The 18111-nt window shown below is 37.8% G+C and overlaps 1 protein-coding gene across 3 annotated transcripts in view; it reads right to left on the bottom strand.

Annotated features, from left to right (window-relative positions):
- PRKACB (protein kinase, cAMP-dependent, beta catalytic subunit) overlaps window positions 1-11582 on the bottom strand; it is a 39096-nt gene extending 27514 nt beyond the window's left edge. Inside the window, exon 1 of one of the 3 annotated variants that reach the window (XM_014939256.1) lies at window positions 11377-11582. In XM_014939256.1, coding sequence (XP_014794742.1) covers window positions 11377-11563 — 187 coding nt within the window. In that variant the 5' untranslated portion in view covers window positions 11564-11582. Of the gene's footprint in view, window positions 1-7730; window positions 8046-11376 lie in introns of those variants that run through there. The other 2 variants (XM_014939257.1, XM_014939258.1) reach the window with 2 other exon arrangements.
- Window positions 11583-18111: the final 6529 nt, after the last annotated feature.

Genomic DNA, 18111 nt, shown 5'->3' with positions numbered 1-18111 from the left:
GCATTAATACACTCAAAGGAAGTAGTGTGAGCACCAGTTACCATTTTAATAGCTGGGAAACTCTTCAAAACACAAACCAAAACGGTATCATTGAAACAGACCGTCAACAAGAACAAAATGCTTTGGTTCTCACAACATGAAAACAGTGTGTGTGTGGGGAAAGTCCAATGTGATATAAACCTGGCAGAGAGCATATCAATCTTGTCTTACCCTTGCGGTGAGACACACTTACTGGCTCTCTTGTGAAAGACTGACCAGTGAGATTTTGTCCTGTTTCCACTCTAAGAGAAGCAAAGTCACAAAGGCTGGATTAATAAACTCTGCCATCGACTTAATACCTCATTTATCCTGTTTTTTTACCTTGAGAGCAAGGTTTTGATCTTATATTTCTGCTTAAATGTTAATTATGTTAAAAACTGGGAATGCAGAGTAAACTAACTTACCCAGCTGCAATGAATAAGAATAAAAAAAAACCAACCCCAAAACACACAGAGCAGTTATGAAAAAAGTCATTTGCTGGAATAAAAACCTGTAACTTCTTAGTAAATAAAAGATCATGTAAGAATTATTAACTGCATACAAGTTTGCTGTTAAAATGGAAGTGCTATTAATCAGTTTAACTGCACACTGTAAATACTTCTGTGGAATACTGAGAAGGACTGGGAAGAAGTGGAGAAGGGAAAGGCATGAAAAAAACAGAGAAAAAGGGAGAGGAACAGGATAAACAGTAAATTAGGAGCGATTACAGCTGCAGTGCCTACAGACTAGAAGAGAGCACCAGAACCTGATTTTTGCGGGAGGACATTCAGGAATTAATGCAGCAATTGTAAAATACAAATTGTTCTTGTCCATTACAACTCCAAATTTGGAACACAGTCAAAATCTTATTTTAATTCTGTCCTTGATTTTCAAGTCTTGAGCTAGACAGTATTTTCTCAGACTTATAAAACCAAATTTACAACAGTTAAGAGCTCTATAAAGAGCGCAAGTTTTCTTTTTTCCTTCCCCCCCCACCCCCTTAGTTTTCAGTGCTACAGGCTATAACTTTAAGCTATAAATTAAACAAAGATGAAGTCTTACTTAATTTTCACCTCTTCACTTGGCTGGCTAGACAGCAACAGCCTGCATAAGAGATGTGACAGATTTAGACAACCAAAACATGAGCTGGGTTTTTAGCAGTAGATATTCTGCTGCACACAACTGCCACAGTCAGACTAGCTTTCTTCTTCTTCTATTTTTATTAGAGATAATAAAACCTATTTTATTTCCAAATCCAATTTTCAATCTCTCCCCCTTATTCTTTTTCTTAAATTATAAAGTACTGGTCCAAACAGAGGCAGCGGACACTGCTAATGCCAAAAGTACAACATAACAGAGACCATTCCAAGGAGACAGAACCAAACCAAACTAACACTGAGTCGCTTAAAATGTGAATCCCTGAAATTTTGGTTAAAAAAAACCCCAAATGTATAACGCAAATCAGTAAATTTATTCAGTCACAAACACAATCAAGTCTTGTACTAGCTCTGCTGAGAGTTCTACATACATATGTGTCCCAATTCAATCATTTTCCACAAAAAGAAAAATGGATGAGATAAAAAAACCTGCTTTCTTAATCTAAAAGAAAATCCAGACCAAATGCTCATTAAAATTTATAAATGAATACAATTCATTAAAAAACAGTGACTCCTCCCTCAAGACACACACAGATAAATGCTACATTTCCCAGTTATACCGAAAGTGCCTCTCTGCCAAAAACCCCAAAACAAATAATCAAAACCTATGAACCGAGCTGGGATTTATTATTCAAATCCTAAATTATTGATTATAGGCAGGACTTCTCAACACAGACAAGCAGAATACCTTATTTAAAATACAAGCATGGGACATGACCTAAAGTCTCTTGCAGATTCCTGATGGGTGAGAGCTGTTCCATCCCATGTCCTTCTAGGTGGCACCTCTATTTCTTGCCAAAGCTTTCCTTCCTAAATAAAGAATTATTAGCAACCTTTTGATTTTTTGTTTCAGTTCTCTAAAATGACAAGTGAGAACTGGCATCCAGTTAGTTCTGCAATATGTTAAAATTAAGCTTTGCCCTAAGGAAAGGGGTCTCTCTCATACCTTCTTCCTGCCCTTGAAGTGTTCACTGAAGGGAATTATTCCAGACTGCCGGAGACGACACATTCGTAAATCTGCTTCCTCTCTTGCAACAATCCACATGCTTTGAGGCTTAAAAATCGGTTTGTCAGGCTGCAGTTCAGTGTTCAGTCTGGGCTGGTATAAATAAAAAACCACCCCAGTCCTGTTCTTCCACAGTCACTTGTTCCTGCCTCTCTATCATGACCTTCCTTGAAAGAGCAAAAGCATCCCTGTGGCTGGCTGCCAAACCAGGTCAGGGAACGAGGCCAGATTAAAAAGTAATGGACAGAAGGCAGGGGAGAACAAAGAAAGCTCATTTTAATCCGAAGCAGCTCCCCATTCGTTTCAACATGTAAATGCTCCTCCTGGGGTGAGGGAGGGGATAAGTGGGGTAGAAACAGGCAAATATGTGGAGCAGACAGAACTGCTCCTTTTCTGAAGGAATACTGGTTTCTGCTAGTGTAACGTGATCATGAAAGTACAGCATTGGACTACTGAAAAGGCTTCTGAGCAATAATTCTAATTTTAAGTTACTAATGTTCAATTATTCTATTAGATAAGTTAACTCTATTAACTTAAAATTTTAAATTAATACTTAGAAGTTTAATACAATTACGTCCAAATGCAGTTCTTAACACTCCCTACATATTAAATTAGTTCACACATAAAAGGTTACGTGAGGAAGTGTTAACATGTAAAATCCTCAATTATCATACAACGTTGTGCTTTGTGAGCAATTTGGAATTGAGCTTCATCTGTGCAGTATCACCCTCTATAGTTGGAACTGAACTTTATCCAGCAAGTGATCTAAAATGTTGCAACTACTACAGGACTATCCTGTAAAAGACCGCCTTCCTGTGTGAAATATAATGGGTATTACTTTACAAAGAAAATGGAAAACTATGCAAAAATTGTGAAAATCCAAACACTTCTCTTTCTGCAGTGCACATATTTCCATGGTTACCATGTGAAGGAAAAAAAAAAAAATACATTTTAAGAATGAATTCCAAGAACAACATTTTCTAGGGGACTACTATAAAATATCTTGTAAATGTATCACATTCTTGAGTAAAGGTTCTCAAGTTCTAGTAGTTAAACACAGATATACAAAATAATCAGATTTTCCTCTTACAGTCAAAACCACACACCGAGCAAAACGTTGACGGCATCTGCTGCAGTTTCCCTCCAGTTAAGCTGCCCACCCCCTGTGCTGTAAGACACGGGCTAACTGGCCAGCACCAACTTTCCTACCCATGTTACTGCCCCACCTTCTCTCTTTGTAAAACTTCAGTGACTACAGAGGATAACGTGTTACTGGGCAGCTATCACTGACAGTACATTTTATGGTTAGATTATTAGAAACAGTAAGCAAAAATCTACAGGTAGTTAATTTGATCTGCATTTTGACTAAAAAAATTTCTGCAGGCAGGCAACGCCTCTCATAATCCTAGATACACTCATGCACAAATAAGACCCTTTATCTTGAGAAATAACCCAAGTTTTACTAAACTCAGTTTTTCCTTATGCTCCAAACTAAACTGCAGGGGCTGGTCACTCTATGGATGCATTTCACAGGTTGCTTGAAAAGAGCAACTCTCACGTTGCTTTTCCTTTTTTCAAATAACTCACACAAGGCACCAAAATACCAGCAGGTACTTGGTTTAACTGCGCTCATGTCTATGTCAGCTTCCCACAAAGCTACTTTGACCCAGCCCTCGCATTAACAAAACCACACAAATTCTCATACATGTGTGCTGGGATCAGCAAGACACATCTTCACAGCTGTCAGGGTACATCAGCAAAACAGCTCTTCATCTCTTTGCAAGATTTGAGATTCTGACACGTTGCTATTCTGACATATCTCCTGCAGAGCATGCTTTCAATATTTACAGGAAAGGGTTGCCTGAAGTAACTAGCCAAGCAGGAGAAGTTCATTTATAACCTTAAATAGCAGAGAGACTGACTTCCTGAATAAGGAAGTCTTATGTAAATAAACACATTTCACAATTCAACACATTGAGTGAACAACAAGTTTTTTGGTTGCCTCAGGATTAGGGCAGGCAAAAAGTAGGTAAGAGCATTTACTATCCATCTTGATCAAGAATAGGACCTAAGGGAGAAACTGCCTAAAGTCAGTGTTTATTTTGATAAAAAGCAGACATAAAACTTGCACAGAATTGAGTTGCAAATCCTGCAAAAAGAATTTAAATGAAAAAACCTAAACCACATGAATTCTTAATGGGCAGGAGTATCCGTCAGGAACTAGAATAAAGGAAGACACCAAAAACATCTTTCAAGTTACAAAACTGCCCATAAGAACCTCAATACCTAAAGCTGGGAAACTCCTGTTGTCAACTTTGGCTTGCAACAGCAGTACCAGCAGCAATTCTTAGAGGAACCAGCAACCAAATAATTATGTAAACAATTTGAGATGCAAACTGAAAGCCAAGGAAGGAAGAAAATTTGTCTAGTAACAAAATATATGTAGTAAATGTAACAACAGGGACTAAAGTAAGTCATAGTTCAAGAGATACAAGATTACAACATAGCAAATACCCTTTCCTTTGGAAAACAACTCAATTTCATTAAACTGATGCTTTGCTCATGCCCCAAACCAAGTACCCTGAGGGACTGTTCACTGTACAGATGCATTTTAAGAACTACGTCAATGCCACAACTCTTCTTTTGTCTTTTCTTTTTTTTCCAAATATTTTGTACAAGAATCAGAACAAAACGAACCCAGGTTAACACCTAAGAAATTATCTTTGTTGTCAGAGGGTAATGGGTAACGTGGGAGATTTTTTAAAGGAAGAAACTATTAGTCCCATGAGACACATATACGAAGATGTGTAAGTCTAGCACCTGGAAATTCCATGGCATCCTTCCATTTTCTATAGTCATTTCAGCAATGGCAATAATTAATTACTATTTGTTATCCCTTGCCCTTAAAAGATGTTCCCTATGCACACAACTAAATGTTTCCACTACCTCCCTTCACCCTCACTCCTGAAACAATCCTTTTCTCCAGTGCACACAGAGCTGGACAATAATTCAGCACAGTCCATCAGCATCGCTCATGCTCTTTCCTCGTACTGTTCCATCCGACTCCACATACATTTGGTAACTACCATCTTACATGTGTAAATTTCTGTATCAGCAATTACCTCTATTTGCAGTATTTCCAAGTACTAGCCCAATCATGTACTTAGTGATACCTGGGAGTATCAAGCCTATTCCAAGTGAAACAGAAGATCTAGCAGAGTAACACCTTTCAGAACAGGGAGCTGGAGCTATTGAAGTTACTTGGCCTTCCAGTCTTATCTGCTCAAGAATGTTCTGCTATTCAAAACAAAAACCCTAAACCAAAAAAAAAAAAAAAAAGAAAAACAGTTTTTCCTTCTTTGAAGTCTTTCCAGAAAAAAAAAGTCATATATCTGGAGCTCTCCTGGGGTCAGAAAAAAAAAAAAAAAAGCAGAATCCACTTGTATTTCTTATACTTGCAATTGAGGAAAATATTATCACTTTTTCATCAAGGCTTCACTTGCATCTTCATAATCTTTCACAAGGAGAGAATCTGATTCTACCCACTGACAGGGTGCAATGTAACACTGCTGCAGTGAAGACAGCCACAAAGGGACACTGAGAAGCACAAGTAGTTTAAATGGGGAAAATGTTTACAGCGAAGACTTAATCTAACCGTCGCTTGACGGAGGAGGAAATAGTCACCTTTCCCTTGTCAAAATTAGACTTCCGATTTATAGATCCTTTTGACTGGGAACTGACACTTGATAAAAGTTGCAGCTATTTATTTCTATTTTTAATGGAACTGGGAGCCTGGATGTCAAGATGAATGAAATCTACAGATGCAAATTGCAGCATAAAGCCCCAGGGAAAAAGAAAACAAAACAACCACCATCACCCCTCCCAAAAACACAAAACAACCAACAAAACAGAACACCTGTAACCTCTTTTTTGCCTCGTTTGTAAGGAATTTATTCCCTTAAAATGACTCAATCATAAGAGAATAGCAAAAAAACCCAACCCCACCCAAACAGCAAAATTCAAAATTCATAGAGCTGATTTCCACAAACCTTAATTCCTGTGGAAGCTACAACCTAACTGTAAGAGGAACAGAGAAAACGGTGCAGGCAAACCCAGGCTGGTAACTGGTGCAAAGCAGAGCCTCTCTGACCCAAGGAGAGACCTCTCCATAGGTGGCCGAGGAAGCGCGGCGAGGCTGGAGATCCCCCTCACGTTGCAGAGAGGCTGAGCAGGGCTGGTGTCGGTGGGGAGCTCGGGCTGGCACCACGTCCCCGTGGCACAGGCCGGCCACCGGCCTGCGAGGCCACCCTGGCTCCCACCGGGCAGCGGGGAGCACACGGGGGAGGCTGGGCCACCTCCTGCAGGGACAGCCTGCCTTTAGGTTCACCTGAACAGCCACGATGCTGCACCATACATCTCCAGAATGTACGTACAAAGTTCTGAAACCTCGTCCTATATCTGTAACCATTTTGACACTGGTATGTTGCTGCACTTTGTATACTGAGGAATCGACATCTACACTCTTCATTTCAGGGAAGATGACCTCAATGTATTCATATGAGATAAGTATATATAAGCTGATATTAGATAAGGCAGTGGGATGACTCCTCCCACTCCTTATCTCATGCCATGTACAAAAGTGAAACCTTTGTAAAAATGGTCCTTTAAATTTGCCCGATAAAGCAAAACCATGCACACAAAAATCCTGGATGCCATCTCTAACCCTCCTAAATGTTTTTCCAAAGCTCTAGTCTATCTGCTTGAAACAAAAAGGAATCATTTCAAAAATGAATATATTCGGGCTTTTTGCATACAATTTTCAAAGGATATCTGTTTCTAAGGAAAAAAAAATGTACGTAATTTATATGATTAGATACAACTTTCGATATTATTCCAAGTCAGAATAAAGTACTTAATAATTCAATTAAATTCAAAGTACATTATAGTTAGTAGGCACAGTGGTTTTGGAAAGCAAATACCTGCCTAATAAGTTTACTAGATCTATTATAACATCTCATTTCAAATGAGACTCCCCTCCCTTACTTCCATGAATGACCTCAACTATTCTGCTACCCCATCATTTAGAAAGAATAAAAAACATAAAAGAATAAGCCGGTTCAGATGAAAAGCAACAAAAGCCAGTTCAGAATTTTTAGGTGATAATTACATTAATTTCAGAAGGTGTCCCTATTTGTATCAATTCAGATAAAATAATTCATTATGAGCTCCACAGAAAATTAAATGAACTGACATACACACCATTCAATTATAAAATTTTCCAAATCAGATTCTGTATTTACTGATAGGATAGAATACTGATAGAATTTCAAATACGAAATACCAATAATGCAGAGCAAAACAGTTAATAAAAACTGCAGATCTTTAAGAATAGAAATTCTTAATAGAAACCCACAATGAGTCGATTACAAAAACAAAGAGCTCAGTAGACGATGCAGCTATGCAGGCAAGAAAGAGAAACCTGGTAGATTTATCCTGATTGTGAAGACAGAACAAAAAAAGCGGTGTCAAAGGTAATAGAAAAGACTTACCATTCATGCTGAAAAGCTAGTTTTCAGAAACATATTGCTCCTAATATTAATCCAACAGTTGATGAAGTATGTTAATCTCTGCAAAATCAGTGCTTCAGTCTCTAAACACACTTATACACTAACTGAAAAGAGAGAGCACACAGAATCCAGGGAGCTGCTCTTCCTTACGAGCTCCTTGTGATGCAAAAAAACTATGAAGCACAAGATACCAGTAGTAAACCAAAATCAATATTCAGGACACGATATTTGGTTTTTCTCATTAACTACTTCTGTTCTGACCAATGCTACCTATTCATGTCTAAAGCAACTCAAAATGGCAGGGGGGAAAAAAAGCATGCAAACACCAGGAGGTTTTAAGATGTTCTCAATTATATCAAGCACTGGTTGTTTCCATGGCAACCTTAGACCAGAATTATCTGTTGACTTGTACCCAACTAGTAGTTATTCTAAAGCTTTAATCAATTCACACAATGTACTCTGTGCATTATTTCATATTTCAGATTAATTTTTCTCTATACATATATATATAGTGATTATTCAGCTAAATCTCTGTAAGACGTTCCATGGTATTTGAAAGTATACTGATACTATTTTGAATCAGTTAGAGACCAAATAATATTCCTTTGACTATTAATCACCCATCCGTTTCCAATTTAGAGACTATGAAGACCACACATGCAATAGTGGTGACTCTCCTGACCATTTCAGTTAAGCAAGGTGTTAATGTGTTCTCTTATTATGCACAGATTTGGAAAATATTTCTATCGGTTCAAGAATAAAAGGTTCACACTGATCTTACTGCCTTTACATTCAAATCCAAGCAGCCTCATTCACCTTTCCCTTCCCATTTCAATCTTTCAAAGAGCAACAAGCAACTACAAAAACAAAACAAAAATCAAAACCTAGGTTCCATACAGTTGCAAGCGGTCACAGTCAAGACATCTAAACCAAGAATGAAATGCATCGTTCTGATAACTACCATCACATCCCTTTCATCCTCTGGCTGTGCAGCACAACTGACCTGGTTACCAGTTCAGGCTGTACAACCACACGTGCACTCAGGCAGCTTTTTAAAACAGATTCCAAGGCTCATGGTGTCCTGAGCCACCTCTGCCCTACTAGATCCTGAGGATTTTACAAATCACATTCGTTTCATGCATCAACCAAGAATCCATGGCACATTAGAAGAACTGTATGCTTTACATATCAAAAAAATGAAACAAAGATGTTAAAATTCAAAATTAACCACTGAAAAACCCTACAGCCATAGAACACATGGCAAATTCCTCACACCCACACCACAAGACGTGACTGACATCACAAAACGTCCACCCAACAAGCACCAGCTCCTTCCCCTCCAGCAAAGCCCTGGCTACAGCAGTAACTGCTTGTGAAAGGCCATACATAGAAATAGACCTCTTGCAGTATTTCATTACAGGAGAAGGTATAGATATATTAACTTTCATTTCAAATGAATTCTATCACAGACCTATACCAAAAAAATTCTGAGAAGTCACTTTGTGAACTTTTTTCAGGATTTAAAAAGAGTGCTTTTGCCTTGAACTTCAAGAGTAATTCACCCTGTCTGCTACGGAGCTTCACCTAAAACCTTACACCAACATTTCGTAAGTTGCAGTGATATGGGCAGAACAGTTGAGAATATTCAAATATCCTTACAGGATAAACACCACTATGTTTCTAAAACACTGCTTATTCCTTAAGCTTTCTGTGAAATCAATCTACAACCTGAATTGAGTGGCCCTCAGGTAAAAAAAAAAAAAAAACCAACCCAAAACCCCCAAATCAAACCAACCCCTCCCCAGCCCCAGGAAACACAACAAACCCAAAGTGATAAAACAATACTGTTTCTCTTTCATTTCTCACAAAGAATTTTCACAATTATGTATTTTTCTTAAGATATAATTAGGAGTCAGTAGTAGACAGAAATACTCCTTCCACTGCACCCCTTACCTATCACTCCTTCAGCTACACTGGTAGTGAAACCAGACTCTTGAAACGTAGACTTAGTCCATGTGCATCTACAGTATTTTTATTTATTATTTTTTAAAAACAAGCTACAAATTGAGACTAAAGGTTTAGGATAGAGATTCAGAATTTCACCCCAAAACCAAAGCTACATTACCAACCACCATTCAGCTACCAGCTCTGTAACTTTGGCTCACACAAATTGCATGCAACCACTGTGCTTAATTATGACTTAAAATAGCATTCGCGGAACAGCCATTTTCACCATGTTTATCATCAAGAGACACGACAGTCCATTTCCTCATCAGGCATGTCATACGAGGAAGCCTGCCTTAAATAGAGGGGGGAAAAAATAGTAGAGACTTGTACACAAACAGGTCACAATTTGTAAGTGTCAATAGGTCAATACCATCTTTTTCTTCATGTTATATAAACAAAAATGCTCCAGTGTTATTTTTTTCAAATAGCTATTTACATAAAAAAGAGCTTCTACATAAACACAAGTATGTGTCTATTTTTACCAAGCTGAAAATATTTTGGAGAAGTGGAACCTCAGAATTTATGCACTTTCATCATTTATCTTACCAACAGAACTAGTCGATCCTTTCCCATCTCATTTGGGAGACCTAGATTGAATCTATTTTAGGTCAGTGCATTAACACCTTTTTTTCTCCCCACCACCCATGTTTACTGCTTATCCTCTGAGAAAAGATTCATTCCCTACTCATATAATATTTTAAATTGCAAGCAGGGAGATGTATAAACACTGATTTTCTTCATGGTAACACTACGATGCTAAGCATTTCCAATAAGGCCTATTATTCAACTGAAATAATTGTGCTATCTCAAATCTATCAATGAATCTTAAATGTGGAACAAAATTATCATCAATTACCATATTGTAACATTTTTAAATGAGTATCTAACCACAGAGACAATAATTGCTTTGCAAAATAATGCATGACTTATAAAAGAAAAAAATCCAAATGAAATGTCAATTTAGACTGTGATATTTTTTGAAATCTCTCACTTATTACCCAAAACGCAATAATGAAAAGTTTTAATTCATACAATACTGTAAACTGTTCACTGATTAAGAAATTGAAGCTAATGATAGTTAGCATTCCCACACTAAATTAATGCGTAATAGTTAAAACCAATTTTATACTGTTTACCATGTATAGAGCATTCTGATGTATATATCCCTTGAAATAAAATGATGAATGATAAAAAGCCCTACAATTATAAGTTTAATCGGTGCAGCAAAGCCCGCCTATTCCAAAGTTTAAACGTTACAATTTTAATGAGTTTTCTATTTCTGCTGAACTAGCTGATTTAATTTGAAAATAAAGGAAGTAATTTAGAAGTAAAAATTGGGGTGAGGGCTTGCCAAAACATAACAACTGTGCTTTAAGAGAAAAGAAGGGTCAAGGGATAAATTCTCTGGCCGGTCACCAGCCCAGGAACCAGCCGCCCACCTCCCCCTGCCTGATGCAATACGCTCTTCTCCAAATTAATAACTTCAGGTAATGAATTGTAAAATTACCCCCGGCACACATCACGGATCAGTACCTGTATTCGATCACAAAGATGCAAGTTCTTTACTCGCTAGGGAAACTGAAGAGCGAGCATCAATACAACAAACAAACCCCCTACTCACTTGATTTGTCCCATAGGAGGGTGAGCTCAGAGCACGGTTGGCTCTCGTGCTCCAGAGCCACTCTCTGTTCATGGGCCCCGCTCTTGGAGTGCCTATGGAAGAGGCGATTGGCAAACCCTTCCAGCCTCTGCAGCGCGGTGGCCGACCCTGTGCACTGGTTACAAGGTACCTCCTTCTGAGCTGCCATCTATCCACGCCACCGCCGACTCTCACAAAAGCAAAAGTGGAAAAAAAAAAAATCTAAAGGGCGCTGGACGGCCCAGAGCCACTCAGAGCTCTGCATGTGTCGAGCTTCCTGTGTGCAGTGTTTTCTAACCACTGCTCTCTTCTACTTCCTGTTAAGAAAAGCTCTATAACGTACTGGTTTACACGTCTAAACGTCTCTTTTCATGTCAATCGAAAAGTGTTTTTATTTAAAAAAAAAAGCAATAATTGCTCTAGCATGTGTTTTCACAGCTTTTTAATACGGCACATATTTTATATTTAAATATACATTTTATGTTAAAATACTATAAACAACTTGTTCAGAAGTAAAGATCAGAAGGCAGATTTTTTTTTTTAAATTTACCACAACCATGCGTGAAAAAAAGAAAAGTGACTATTCTGCAGTTCTTGCCCCGTTACCAAGATGGAGTACTACCATCACCACAGCAAACACAGCCAGCTGTAATCTAATCATTAGTAATCTCCTGCTTTCAACGGAACAACTTTCTAAACAAGGAGGTAATTTGCTAAAACCACTGAAGGAACTACTGTTTTATTATTGGGGAGGGGGAGTGTTATTTTCCTCCTTTGAGAAAAATCAAACTGAAGAAGTTGAATTGTAACATACATGTAGACATGGCTGCATTATACTTATCCAAACTGGGTTCTGCTTAACTCCAAGAATGAACCAAACGCATTTAGCTTTTCCAGGAATAAAGTACCAGAACGACCAGCGTTGGCAGATCCTTATCTAGCAGCTCAGTCGCTTGCTCTCCCGGCCCCAAAGACAGCTGGAAGGAGAGTAACAAAGTCACGGTCACCAGCTTCTGACATGGCTTATGTAAAAGCTTTGCATGCAAGTCTCCTGGAATTGCGTAAGAAATTTTTCTTCATTCACAAGAAATTCAAGTATTTTTAACTGTAGACTAAGTTTAGAAAGCACCATTTCTAATGGCGCAAAACACAGGGAAAATAAATTGAAAGCTCTATTTAACACTAAGTTATATTACTTTGCAAATTATGTAATTTTGCATGCTTACAACGGGTAATTCTTTATATATATATTTTTTTGCGATAACAAAACCACATACATTAGGCAGGTTTCTCAGTATATCCTCTGCACATATAAGATGTGGCTTCTTCAAAAATGTAGGCTATTCTTAAGAAAGATTGAAATAACTTTTCCACAATCTGTCTCCTGTCTTATAGTCAACACGTGTTAAAGACATACCTCTCATTTTTTACCACCATACTTCTCACTGAATAGTTTTCAAATGTCAGCAGAAACCATCCTTGGACATTGCATAACTATTTCATAACAGCTCTGTGCTCCACAAAAAAAAAACCCCATGATGACAAACTGCCTATGGTAATGATAAAACAATAAAAATGAGAGGGAAAGACTTTCTGGATTTGGCTACATTTGTCCTAACAGGCACTTCCAGAGTTGTTGGAATCAATCAACACAACAGTTTAAAATTCTAGACTCCACGCAAAGCACAGAAATGCCCTTTGCTGCCAGGCTCCAGATATACTCTGGAAACGTAATTTCATTTCCCAACACCTTTCAGAAATTGAAACCAAATGTCTAAATGCTTACATTTTACATACTGGTCTCCAAATTAGGATGAGCACTTGCTATCTTGTTGGCGACCTGGCTGCTCTCCCTGGTAAGGGTCTGGTGCTACAACCTCCCCCAAATCCCATTACAGGCCCTTTTCCACCTTACGCCTTCCAGCCTTTTACCTGCTTCGTCACAGGATCACCACTGACTTCCTTGACACCCTGTTGGTTCAAGGCTCTGCTCACAGAAAGAAGAGCTAGCAAAGACCACGGGGATCTGTTTGCCTTATAAGGGGTCACAAATAGGTAGAGAGGATATAGAGGATATATTATGTGCCATATATAACCAAGCACTTTATGATAGAGTAATGCTGTGCCACCTTCCATACAGCAATAAAAGAAATAGACAACAACAGTGTGATTATTTCCCATCTGGTGATCTGCTTGGGGCTAGAAGAGCCCCTCTGGAATTGTTCAGCCGTGCTCCCTGTAGCTCACTGCAAGTCTCTGGGCATCCAGGGAATCCTTCCAAGAGACTACTATTTTTCTCTGACCTTGGCTGTTTTCTCCTGTAAACAAAGCTACCTGGTATGATGGTATGCTTGTCTTGTCCCTCTCCTCTCCCATGGTTCTAAGCCTTTTACACGACCATCACCTTATCTTTCACACAAGTCTTCAACAAAACCATTTTATTTCCCAGATCTCAAAGAGGGTAATTAGCAAAATTCACATTACATTATGTAAGTTAGTCTGCCAACCCTCTAGACTTAAAGGACAGATGAGGGAACTGCTAGAGAGCAACTCTGCCCACCAAAATTCAGAGCTCTGAATGCAGCCAAGTGACCAACCTGGACACTTGAATTAGGTGCCAAAAACCAAAAGCAGAAATATCAACCCTCTGAGACCACAGAAGTGAACTGGGTGAAGTGAAAACAGGTTATCAAAAAGGGATTATTAAAAGACATCTTAAGAGAAAACCCGGATTTGTGAGAATTTTATAAAGTACTGCCAGTGAACCCTGCTATAGAAGCTCTTCTCCACATGCAAAAAAATGGAAAAGAAAATACTGTCATATTTATACACAGACAGTAATAAAATTTCCTAATCTCAGAAATTTCTGACATTGATTGGCATTGTGGAATGATAATAAGAAATAACTACCACACTGACTTTCTGTGAAGCCCACATCCCACATGGACTTCAATGTTTCCATATGAATTCCATGATTTTCAAAGGCTGAATCTCCTATTTCCTTTTATCTAATCTTTCATTTTACTGACATACTAGTCTCCAAATCAATGCAACATTAACTTACCCACATCAAGGATTTTATGTGTTACATATGAAGCACAGAGTCCCTAGGCTCTGACAGAGTAGTTTACAGCCCAAAAGCTCAGTAATCAGCAATGCATGATGTTCTGTCAAAGGCCAAGTTCTGTGGCTCTGCCTGTCTTAAGATTTCCACTGACTCGCCAGCACTGCTTTTCCTTAGAACAGTTTGTAAATGTTTAAATGCAATTAAATGCTTATACAGACATGCAAACAAACTAAAGGTCCTCTTACTTATGCTCCAAGCTGGAAAAGGAACCTGAGACAGCTTTGACCTAAAGCTGTGCAGTGCTTTTGGTTAAGCTTGTACGTCCTCCCCAAGGAACAAAAGCTGGTTCTACTCCATCCACACCATGAACAATCAGATGTTCCAGAACCACCCACGCAGCAGAAGTCAGATCAGCTGTGTGTACACCTCTGTGCACAGGTATGACCCATACAGAATCAGGCCTGATTAAGAAGCATCTAATCTTCACAGAGTAACTTTTACTCTATAGACAGTCTCTGGGGCCCAGGAAACCCTTCTGTTATGGAAAAATGGCTTACTTCAAGTTATTTAAAAAAAAATAACGCTTAAAGATATTAAGACTAGCCAGTTGCCATTCAGGTCTACTATTAGTTTCTGCAGCTGGGCAGTGTTGAAAATACCCTCTTTGTTCATACTTATTGCAAAATAAACCCAAACTGCCCAGGTTACACAGTGTATGTGCTACCTGCCAGGGAGCTCCCAACCTCGGCACAGGGGCTCAGTGCCAGCGTGGTGGTGCCCTCTGCCTGCACAGCTCCATCTCTTCCAAAGTGCTCCCAAACACACCCAGTTCAAACCAGCCAGGCTTACAATTTAAGGAAAGTGTTAGCTACTTGGGAAAAATCTAAGAGTTGCTTCAATGTTTCTAACCAGTTTCTAAAATTTCTGTTCTACATGAGATAACGAAGCGCCAACTTCTCCTTGCTGCCAAAGCCAACACTGAAATGTTAAGAATTTTCTCTAGGCAGAAATTTTATTTTCACTAAATTCTAGCCACTAAATCTTGGCAGTATTTTAAAATTAAAACACCCAGAAAGGTGGGCAAGAGATTCAGCTCTGAATGTGAACATTACATGTGTAAGTTACAGTATTTTCATAAATAATGTTTCAGTAAAAATTTTTAAGGTACTCTCCTATAAATTTGTAAAAAACAACATAATGATGATAGCCACAGAAAAGGGCTAACAGTGTGGTCCTCTTACCTGAAAAGGTAACAAAACCATTTTCCTGATGGCCCCATGATCTCGTGTGCATTTCCCAGTAGTTGATGCCCAGTGTATCTCTCTCAATCATAAGTAACAACACACAGAGCTATAACCCAGCCACAGACTCTTTCAACTTCTTGATGAAAAAGAATCAAGAAATAATGTAACTACATGGACAATTTCTTTTTAATAATCTCTGCTAAAATGTCATTTCTCAATTTCTAAGCAGCAATTCTACCCTACCAGCCAAGCCTTTAAAATGAAGGATTAAGAAAGAGGGTACCCTCCTTCCCTCAGAGAACCTAGATGTTTGAATAATGACATGATTTGTACAGTCCTGCTTTGATTGAATGCAGAAAAATGCCCACATTATAATTTTAAAATATTTAAGATGTTTCCCAAGTAAAGTTACTGTGAAATTCCTGAATTTTAAAGTAGTATAAAATAGAAAAATATTTTAAAATACAGCACATCTATATATTTTTGAAATGTATTTACTTTACTCCTAGGATCTAATGCCATACTACTAAGTTTCATACACAGAACTGAAATTCCCTCACACTGAGTCAAAATTGTGTATTTCTTCTCTAGTGTTTAATTAAGGCTAACTTTTAATAACTTGCAATCAAAAACATGTAGGAGTTTTTAAGACAATTGACTGTACTCCTTGATAGGACATTGAAAAATGGCTCCATGATGCAAAATAAATTTTAGATTACCTACAGCTAACTAAAATCCAGGTCTTAATTCCAAATCTTGAAACCTAGTATTTTCCTGGTTGCCTATAAAGCTGAGTCTCAATCTGCCTGTTTCTTTAAGGGCTAAATAAAAATATTCTTTTCTATCCTCTTATTTTAAATATTTAAAATTAGTATTTCTCCTTTTCAGCACTGGCCTTCACCTGCAAGTAAAAAAAAAAAAACCATACTGTGACATTTTTTGCTAATTATTTTGTTTGTAATCCATGAAAAAATAACTTCTAAATGCATAATAAAGATCTTTTTTCTAGAGGTTAAAAAAAGCTTATTTATGTGCTTTACAAACTGATGGCTTGATAAAGCACATCTTTTCCTTTCTGCATCAGTTATTTCAACAGTGAAAGTCCAACTTTCCTATTTATTATTTATTACAAAAGGAGTGAGCAATTATTTGATACAAAGTGTTAGTGAGGGTTCCTCCATTTTTAAGAGCTTGAGGATCTTGCTGAATTTAGCAGGTCTCTTATTTACCAATAAAATATTTAAGTTGAAAGATGCAGCAAACACTTAAGAAAATAATTCCTCTAATTTTGAATTATAAAATACAAAAGCTCATAAGCACTAATAACTCTAAAATTTGTTAAATAATATATACTAAAGAACCTAGAGTGTTCTGTGCTATAAGCCTGAAGAAATATGTGATATTTTTCTATTTTGTTATATATAACTTGAGAGAAAAGGATGTAAAGCAAGTATGCAGATAGTCATTTCATAACTAAAAAATAAAAGAACATTTTCATCAGAAATTATGTAATTAAACACAATCCATTTTGAGCCTTGTCAGGCATGCATATTTCAGAAAGAATTATGGGTAGAGAGGCAGAAAAAGGCTTCTTGAAAAAGCGGATGTATTTTGATTTTCACTACATACCCAGCACCGTGCCACTAGCTTGCATTGCTTTTTAAACACAGAGAAGGAAGAGCAGTATTTGCTAATATGTTACAGATTTAATAGCTTTCCATTTTGAAACAAAGATTTTTTTAAAATGTATATAAACACAAACAACTTCACTGTTTAATAAAACACAAGCAGGCAAACCCATGCAGTCTTTGTGTACCTTTATGTGTACGTTTTTTCTAAAAAGGTTAACCCTTACTAGAGAGCCCCTCTGAGAGCAGTGCTAAGGCTGGGACTGCAGCACTTCTATAAATAGGACTGCCAAGAGGAAGTTGTTGCTATGGAAATGCTGGTCATATTTCTATTTTGACTCAGTAGACCTCTACTGGCATCTACTGTACACAAGCTTAATTGCAGCAGACAACTAATACCTTCATCTCTCATCAGGAAGCATAAATTAAGGCTTGCATAGTCCAACTGTATTCTTTATCCATGATGATAGAAAGGGAATAAAATAAAAAAACAACCTAAGAACTTGGGGGGGGGAAGGAAAAAGTCAAATTCAGCATCTGATTATTCATACGCAAGCAAAAAGCTCACACTCTTCCCATCAGTCTTCTTGTCAAAATTTGACAAATTAATCATTGGAGATTATGTGATTTTCTACATACACATACCATGGCAGCAGATCAAGTTGCCTCATTTCTGTCAACACATTATCTGGTTATTCTGAAGTCAAGCAGCTTGTAGCCATAGTCCCAAATCTAGTGCTGAGAAGAAGGGGACAGAGAACTCTCTCATTACAAGCCA

This window comes from Calidris pugnax, unplaced genomic scaffold (assembly GCF_001431845.1).
Source record: "Calidris pugnax isolate Ruff unplaced genomic scaffold, ASM143184v1 scaffold18, whole genome shotgun sequence".
Classification (NCBI taxonomy): Eukaryota; Metazoa; Chordata; class Aves; order Charadriiformes; family Scolopacidae; genus Calidris; species Calidris pugnax.
The sequence above is the reverse complement of the archived record's forward strand: the minus strand, read 5'-3'. Positions and strand labels throughout refer to the sequence as shown.